This window comes from Mya arenaria, chromosome 9 (genome assembly GCF_026914265.1).
Source record: "Mya arenaria isolate MELC-2E11 chromosome 9, ASM2691426v1".
NCBI lineage: Eukaryota > Metazoa > Mollusca > Bivalvia > Myida > Myidae > Mya > Mya arenaria.
The window spans coordinates 62737628-62746848 of record NC_069130.1 but is presented as its reverse complement, the minus strand read 5'-3'; the positions used below and the strand labels follow the sequence as shown (position 1 = coordinate 62746848).

Genomic DNA, 9221 nt, shown 5'->3' with positions numbered 1-9221 from the left:
GGGGATTCAGATTATGTCTATATGTATCGTTTTAAAGGTCACATATGGGAAAATTAATCGCCAAATGTTTCTTTATGCATGTACACATATGTATCTTTGCGACAAACACTGTTTTAATTTACTTTTATTCGTATATTCGCCAGTCGGATATTCGACCATTTCCAGTCGATTATTCGAGAATGTTCAACTGCAAACCAGTCAGTAGTTGGGGATTCAGATTATGTCTATTTGTATGGTTTTAAAGGTCACATATGGGAAAATTAATTCCCAAATGTTTCTTTATGCATGTACACATATGTATCTTTGCGACAAACACTGTTTTAATTTACTTTTATTCGTATATTCGCCAGTCGGATATTCGACCATTTCCAGTCGATTATTCGCGAATGTTCAACTGCAAAACAGTCAGTAGTTGGGGATTCAGATTCATTTTTCGACTGGAAATGGTCGAATATCCGACTGGCGAATACAGTGTTTGTCGCAAAGATACATATGTGTACATGCATAAAGAAACATTTGGCGATTAATTTTCCCATATGTGACCTTTAAAACCATACATATAGACATAATCTGAATCCCCAACTACTGACTGGTTTGCAGTTGAACATTCGCGAATAATCGACTGGAAATGGTCGAATATCCGACTGGCGAATATACCAATAAAAGTGAATTAAAACAGGTGTTTGTCGAATCCCCAACTGGCAACTAGCAGGTAGTTGAATATTCGAATCCCCAACTGGCAACTAGTAAGTAGTTGATTATTCGAATTCCCAACTACCAACTACCAACTACCTTCCAACTTTACCGTCATACTGCAACCACAGTCTAGCCATCGCGCATCGAACATGCAACGTGTTTCATATGAAATGTACTCTTGTCTCATATAGACCCTGCAATAATGCAACTTAATAGTTATCTATATCGGCAGCTAAGAGCATGTCTTGAAAGTGGTACAGCGCACTTTATTGAAGAACTTCTATTTACTTTATTTGTTTCGTCATCTGAAATACGGTTCTTTTTCTGGCTGCTGTTGTTGTTGTAACTGTAAATGATGATGCTGCTGCTGTTGATGAAGATGCTAATGCTGCTGCTGCTGGTGATGATATGTTGCTGCTGCTACTGCTGCTGTTGATGATGATGATGATTAGTTTGATGAGGTTGTTGTTGTTGTTGTTGTTGTTGTTGTTGTTGTTGTTGTTGTTGTTGTTTGTTTGTCGAAGCAATTGTTATTGTTTAAACGAGGGGAGTTTTGTATATAAGTGTATTGTTTGATGGTACGTGTATGTCCTATCAATTGCAATGAAAGCACTTTTGCCTCGCTGGTGAGAAGTTTTGTTCAGTGAGGTGTACGTAATAAATTATATTGTAACCGTGACTTTTTTAGCACGCTCAAATCTGAATTGATTGTATTTATTGTGCAAATTGGTGATTGTATAATATGTATATAATGTAATCATTTGAAGTGATTGGGTGACGCTTTCTTTATACATTAAAACAGATCTGACGGATGATATTGTTACAAGAAAAATACTGCGTGCGTTTTGTAATTAAACAGGCTTTAAAGAAGAAAAACAACAGCAGTATCAAACACTATAGCTGCCGCCACCGCAACCTCTACTACAACTTCTACTTTTACTACTACTGCTATTGCTGCTGCTGCTGCTGCTACTCCTACTGCTACTTCTGCAACTACTACTTCTACTGCTTTTGCTACTGCTACTGCAAATGCTTCTGAACTGATACTGATATTGATGTTAATGCTATTGCAACTGTTGTTGCTGCTACTGCTATTGCTACTACTACTACTACTACTGCTGCTGCTGCTGCTGCAGCTACTGCTGCTGCTGCTGCTACTGCTTCTACTTCTACTACTACTACAAATATTACCTCTGCTACTACGTTTTCTACTGCTACAAATATAACTACAACAACTACTATTGCTGCTGCTGTTGCTTAGTACGATAAAGGGCCAGAAAATAACAACTACAACAGCAACACCAACTATTTTACAAAACCATAGCCACTAGCAACAACGGCATCATAATCAGTAGCTATAAATCACCATTGTCCAGGCATTTACATCTGTATTATCATCATATTCATCATCGTCTATAAGATCAATGTAATGACAAATATCAAAGGAAAATATTGTTTTCGATAAAGGAAGTTAAAGGATTGTTTTTGTGAGCCTGGTGTTGTGAATGAAACTTGTGTCCATTGTCCAGTGATTGGTCACTTCAGGCCCATCAATCATGGTCAAAATGCCCCAGGCATGATCGGCGTTATGAGTATGAAACCATTGATCCTACGATAACTGGACATTATGAGTATAAGTAATTGCGTTCAATGCAGTTTTTATGACGAAAGGTCATACGCGAGAAATATGCATAAATTAAGTCAGAACTAACCAAAACAGTTTAAGTCACGTATAAATATTATTAATTATTCTTCCTTCAAAAAGGCTAGTAATGATCTGACAAAAATAACTTATTACGATTATGTATGAGTGCATGCATGTTATTTAAAACTATTAACTTCATATTCATTTTAAATGTAACATGATTCTGTTTAAAGTAATTTGTTCATTGATTGCTTGAGAAACTTCAATAGATCTAGAGTTACCCGTTAAAACAATAGAATACCCTTCTACATGTCACGAGTAGTGACAGTATTGTCTAAGTAAATACGTTTAATGTGATTCTCGAATAATTCAGGTTTGTTTTTACATACATTTTGATTTTTTCTTGGTATATTTACTAAATTGCTATTGATATTTTGTTGCTTGTATTTTCAAATGTTCGCTGAAAAGACCTAGATGCCTGTAAGTACCTCGACCAAAGTTGAGAATTGGGAGTTGGGACCTAAATTAGATTTCATGTTTTTTCAATCTACATGCATTAATAGTTCTGATTTATGTGTCGCTGTATATCAAATATGAATTAAGTTTTTTTCCCAAAGGTACTGCTAAGGTTCAAAGTCGATCACCTATCCGAAACACACTGCTCCTAGGACCAGGTGCATTGTTACATTGTTGTTATTAAACAAGCATATCGCGGTTATAGGTGACATTATCGGTAACGGACGGTGGACATATCTTTTTACCCGTACATACAATTATATATGAAAACCATCCCTGACCGATAGTGCCACCCACTCGATGATCACGCTAACAACACTCCTTACTTTAATATATAAAGCCGTTACACTTATTTAGCACAAAGCTTAGAACTACAGCGGACATGGTGCAGCGTCAGGATTCCCGCCACCTCAAGCTGTCCCAACAAGACAGACGGACGCTCGCGTGGACACAAACTCCCAGTAGGCGACAAATCCTTCCCGCCTACCCAAACTCTGCTGTGTATGCAGACAAGCGCATGACAACTTGTAAATCATGCGGAAGATGTTTCGCAGACGCTGACGACTTGAACAAGCACGTGGCGCTCAATCATACTGGTATTGTATAGCATAGCCTTTAGCTTAAAGGAATTCCCTTTGTACTAGCTAAATGGTGGACACATAAACATCAATACCACTCGCACCCTGGTGGGGATCAAACCCACAACCTCTTGTGTGATACTCGAACACACAAACAACAATACCACTCTCACCCTGGTGGGGATCGAACCCACAACCTCTTGTGTGATACTCGAATACACAAACAACAATACCACTCTCACCCTGGTGGTGATCGAACCCACAAGCTCTTGGGTGATACTCGAACACACAAACAACAATACCACTCTCACCCTGGTGGTGATCGAACCCACAAGCTCTTGGGTGATACTCGAACACACAAACAACAATACCACTCTCACCCTGGTGGGGATCGAACCAACAATCTCTTGGGTGAGAGGCGGACACACAAACAACAAGACCACTCTCACCCTGGTGGGGATCGAACTCACAACCTCTTCGGTGAGAGTCGGACACACAAACAACAAGACCACTCTCACCCTCTTGGGTGAGAGGCGGACACATATACAACAAGACCACTCTCGCCCTGGTGGGGATCGAACTCACAACCTCTTGGGTGAGAGGCGAACACATATACAACAAGACCGCACTCATCCTGGTGGCGATCGAACTCACAACCTCTTGGGTGAGAGGCGAACACATATACAACAAGATCTTGGGTGAGAGGCGGACACATATACAACAAGACCCCTCTCGCCCTGGTGGGGATCGAACTCACAACCTCTTTGGTGAAAGGCGGACACATAAACCAACATATCACTCGGTAGCAACCATGTCTGATTTCTCTTTATAGAGGCAACATGAAAGAGTTCCTTGTAAGGATATGATCTCTTTTTTTAACTGGACATAAATCGCAGTATAAGTCAAGACATGCTATATTTGTACACAGAATCAGCCAGACTGAAATACAAGTACTAGTAGTTTACAAATACATGCGTGCAAGCATAATTGTAAAAGAAACCTGTTCATCTGTCTGTTTGATATTTGATCCATTCACTTATTATAAGGACAGTTCTCATCTGACACCAATATAGTTTGCCTTAAAGCTGCACTCTCACAGAGTGAACGATCTATCAACTTTCTTTTTATTTTTTGTATTGGATCGAGCCAATTTTTGCGAAAATCCATGGAAACCAGTTATATAAGACTGCTGACAGAAAATTAGATCGCAGATTTTTTATATTTAAGTTCAAAAAATGTTGTACGCATTTTTCTTAAACCTCTAGTAACGGTATTAGCCATAAAACATGATTTTTCGAACAGAAATATGAAAACCTGCGATCTGATCTTTTGTCAGCAATCTTAAATCATTGTTTTGCAGATATTTACGCAAAATATTGCTCTTTCAAGACAAAAAAAAGTTGTAAAAATGGTATATCTGTGAGAATGCCGATTTAATGACATTATATTAGCGATTTTAATAATATATCTGTATTTGATAGGTTCTAAACCCGCCATGTGTCACATCTGTGGACAGAGGTTCGGCAGTGAACGTCATTTGGCCTCCCACTTCCGATTGCATAAGGAACCCCGGCTTCAAGAGTTCAGCTATCTCCGCCGACGGCAAAATCGAGACCCAACGAGCGAAACACAGACGTCATCAGATACAACGGTCGGTAGTTTTAATCGGATACCCAAAGCTATGAAGGGCTACGCGTCCGATCCGTCCTTTGATTTCCAGTCGTTTGGCACACATCAGACATTTCGTCCGAGTGAGGAGAAGAATTCTAAATTGAAATTGCTTAGTGAAATGTTCGAAGATCCCGAAACGCCTCGAGTTAAAACAAGAGACGAAAATGTTAAATTTAGAGACGATGGTGTTAAACCGAACATTGAAAAGCTACCAAAGTTGTCTTCTAATATCGGTTCTTTAGTGAGCAAAACCACTCGACTGCCATTTGGCAACGCAAGCGTGAAAACAGCGTCTAGATTAAGCCTACCGAAGTTTGATGCTGGGGGTATCTCTGTGATAGACTCCGTAATGGGACCAGCACAAGTCATAAAAACAAATAAGAAATCTCATTTCGTTGAAGATGCAGAAGAAGAGTTTATTAAGCATAGGATGGAGGAAGTCTCACTTGCTGGTAGAACGCCAACTCCGAAGTCTTTCCGATCTATTTCTGGAATCGAAAGGTATAAAAAGCCGACATATTTGAATAACAATGAATTCTGGGACAACGAAAGTCACGTGACCGGAAAACAGACTGTTCGTTCCCCGGTTTCCGGTTATGATCCGTATGTTCGTGAAGACGCGAGTACCAAAAGCTGGCAAGGAAAGTCTGTGCGGTCCTTCCCAAGATGATATTGTCATGTACAAACATACCGAACATGTATGGCTAGGCCGTGCAGAATTTCACTGCAACTTAAAGGCGCACACGACAGGTTGATGCAATTATTTATATTTTATTTTAATGCATCAACATTTTTAACTCATTTAACTTTAATGTTAAAAAAGACAAGTGATAAAGTTACAGATCAAAAAATATAAGCGGTATATTGGTGCTCTTTAACTGGGGATTTTGTGGATACGTAGCTATTAATTAAAACAAACGTGTATACAGGTTTTTTTCTATTTGTACCTGAATCATAAGCTGTTTTATGGTTTTAGTAGTTTAAGTTAAATGAGTTAAACATGAATTGCATTAAAACTAAACATTATGTTATTGCATAAACCTATAGTGCGCGCCTTTGATAGACAATATATCATCAACCTGTAGTACGCGCCTTTGATAGACAATATATCATCAACCTGTAGTGCGCGCCTTTGATAGACAATATATCATCAACCTGTAGTGTGCGCCTTTGATAGACAATATATCATCAACCTATAGTGTGCGCCTTTGATAGACAATATATCATTAACCTATAGTGCGCGCCTTTGATAGACAATATATCATCATTCTTTCATACGAAATGTTTAAAAATTGTCTATCAATCCAATATTTCGTAGTATTGCCGAAAAAATAATTATATTTACATTGAGCGGGGTTTTCAGATCTGTTTTGAACAGTCTGTTTGACATGCATTTGCATACATCAAAGTTTATAAGATATCTGTACCACTGGTCAAGAGTGGAAAAGTAGGAAATGCAAGTTGTTTGATTGGTAACCTAAATATGCTTGGATATATGAACATGTTATAAAAGGATATTTGTTAAAGTTATTCAGATTGTGTGTAGTGTAGGTAAGATCAATGTCAATGTTATTTGGGCTGAAAAAAAGAAAGAAAATGAGTCTTTGATTTATAACATCGATGAAATAGCAAGCCTAAAGTAAATTCGATAAAGTGATACATATATATATTGTGGTGACGTCATAACTTTGTTTTACTGCTATCGAAGGGAGCATACATGTTATAAATATGGTGTCACATTTGTGTCAATTGTTTATTAAAACATTAAACTTGTTGCAAATAATGACTTTTCGGCAGAGTGCGCAAAGTATCATTCTGTGCAACAATTGAACCTAGTTACAATGTATAATTATGGTAATCCATCAATGCATAAATAAGTTATAGCGCGGGCGCGAGCATGTCTACTCTGACCATTAAATATCTCGTGTGATCTTGACCTTTGAGGTATGGACCCGGGTCAAGGTCACTGCACATCGTCGCAATGAGGACAACGTTTTTACCAAGTTATATGGTAATCCACCAATGCATAAGTAAGTTATAGCGCAGACACGAGCATTTGTACTCTGACCATTAAATGTCTCGTGTGACCTTGACATTTGAGGTATGGACCCGGGTCAAGGTCACTGCAAATCTTCGCAATGAGGACAACATTTGTACCAAGCTATATGGTAATCCATTAATTCATAAGTAAGTTATAGCGCAGACACGAGCATGTGTACTCTGACCATTAAATGTCTCGTGTGACCTTGAACTTTGAAGTATGGACCTGGGTAACGGTCACTGCGCATCGTCGCAATGAGGTCAACATGTGTACCAAGTTATATGGTAATCCATCAATGCACAAGTAAGTTAAAGCGCAGACACGAGCGTGTGTAGTCTGACCATTAAATGTCTCGTGATACCTTGACCTTTGAAGTATGGACCCGGGTCAAGGTCACTGCACATCGTCGCAATGAGGACAACATTTGTACCAGGTTATATGGTAATCCACCAATGCATAAGTAAGTTATAGCGAAGACACGAGCATATATATTCTGACCATTAAATGTCTCGTTAGACCTTAACCTTTGAGGTATGGACCCGGATCAAGGTCACTGCACATCATCGAAATGAGGACAACATTTGTACCAAGTTATATGGTAATCCATCAATGCATAAGTAAGTTATAGCGCAGACACGAGCATGTGTAGTCTGACCATTAAATGTCTCGTGTGACATTGACCTTCGAGGTAGGGGCCCGGATCAAGGTCACTGCACATCGTCGCAATGAGGACAACATTTGTACCAAGTTATATGTTAAGCCATCAATGCATAAGTAAGATGTAGGGCAGACACGAGCATGAATACTCTGACCATTAAATGTCTCGTGTGACCTTGACCCTTGATGTATGGACCTGGGTCAAGGTCACTGCCCATCGTCTCAATGATGACAACATTTGTACCATGTGATATGGTAATCCATCAATGCATAAGTAAGTTATAGCGCGGACATGAAATGTTACGGACAGACAGACAGACTGACAGACGGACGAAGTGCACTCCTATAATCCACTGTCCCCACTCCGTTGTTGGGGATGAAAAAGGGGATCATTAACCACATTGTGTTACATTAATAAGGGACATATCTACGTCTACATGATCAGTGTGTATGATACGTCCATTATTTAGTGGTTTACACATCATAAATAAAATTTATACGTTTGTTTTTTATCACGACTTCTTTTGTTTCTATCGAAGGGTTGTCAAAAATACTAACATACGCTGTAAGAAATGTAAACTGTACCTTAATTACATTATGGCACATGTTTTGTACAGGTTGGTTCCTTTTCAACACGAACATTTTTTTCACACGGTGTATCTTAAGAACATCCGGCGTAATCATGAAGTTTAATTTAATTTTATCTGAAACCCGAACTGTTTATAGCAGTTGACTGGCAAGGAAGGGGTCACAGGTTCGATCCTTTTACCACTTAAGGGAAAAAACATACATCACATAGTCGGTGACAGTACTCAACCCCGCCACCTCTGAAGGCTACAACTCTAGTTTCTCAGGCTATTATCAAACATTTCATATTATCACTTTTTGCGCTTTTTCAAATACTGATAAAATGACGTTCTAGTTCTGTCGAAAGGCGATCGGTTAAGATTGAGACAGCGATAATCGATTGTGTAATCTTGCAATCGATTGTGTAATCTTGCAATCGATTACCCATTGTGTAATCTTGCAATCGATTACCCATTCGTGGTGTAATCTTGCAATCGATTATCGCAATCTGGCTCTATACTCCCAAAAAAAAGAAGAACAAGCGCGTAAATCATTTTGTATTTAGCTTAAATTCTTACGATTATCATAGAAAAAATACTTCCATATATAACAAAAATGCAGCATAATCAATTGCTTTCGTGTTCAGCCACTGTTAAGTTTTCTTGTTAACATTTAAATGCAGCTTGTTATGTTGGTATTAAATCCGTACTGTCCAACTGTTTGAGAACTGATGAAATGGATAATAACACAGTCGCGAGGGTTAAGACACAAACCATGAAAAATATATGTGATTTTGTTGTTCCAGCCAGCCTTCAATCTTACACCCCCACTACACCGAATTCGTTCCCAT

The 9221-nt window shown here is 38.7% G+C and overlaps 1 protein-coding gene across 1 annotated transcript; it reads left to right on the top strand.

Moving 5' to 3' along the window:
* The first annotated feature begins 2645 nt into the window (after positions 1-2645).
* LOC128203785 (zinc finger protein 844-like) lies at positions 2646-6589 on the top strand. Its single transcript, XM_052905327.1, has 3 exons — positions 2646-2714; positions 3215-3453; positions 4917-6589. The coding sequence occupies exons 2-3, from the start codon at positions 3240-3242 to the stop codon at positions 5774-5776; spliced, it is 1074 nt and encodes a 357-aa protein (XP_052761287.1). The 5' UTR covers positions 2646-2714; positions 3215-3239; the 3' UTR covers positions 5777-6589.
* Positions 6590-9221: the final 2632 nt, after the last annotated feature.

Excerpts from the sequence above, each read along its gene's own strand:
- LOC128203785 (XM_052905327.1), top strand. The coding sequence starts at position 3,240 with ATGGTGCAGCGTCAGGATTCCCGCCACCTCAAGCTGTCCCAACAAGAC. Across the intron at positions 3,454-4,916 it reads CGTGGCGCTCAATCATACTG|GTTCTAAACCCGCCATGTGT; the intron begins GTATTGTATAGC and ends TGTATTTGATAG.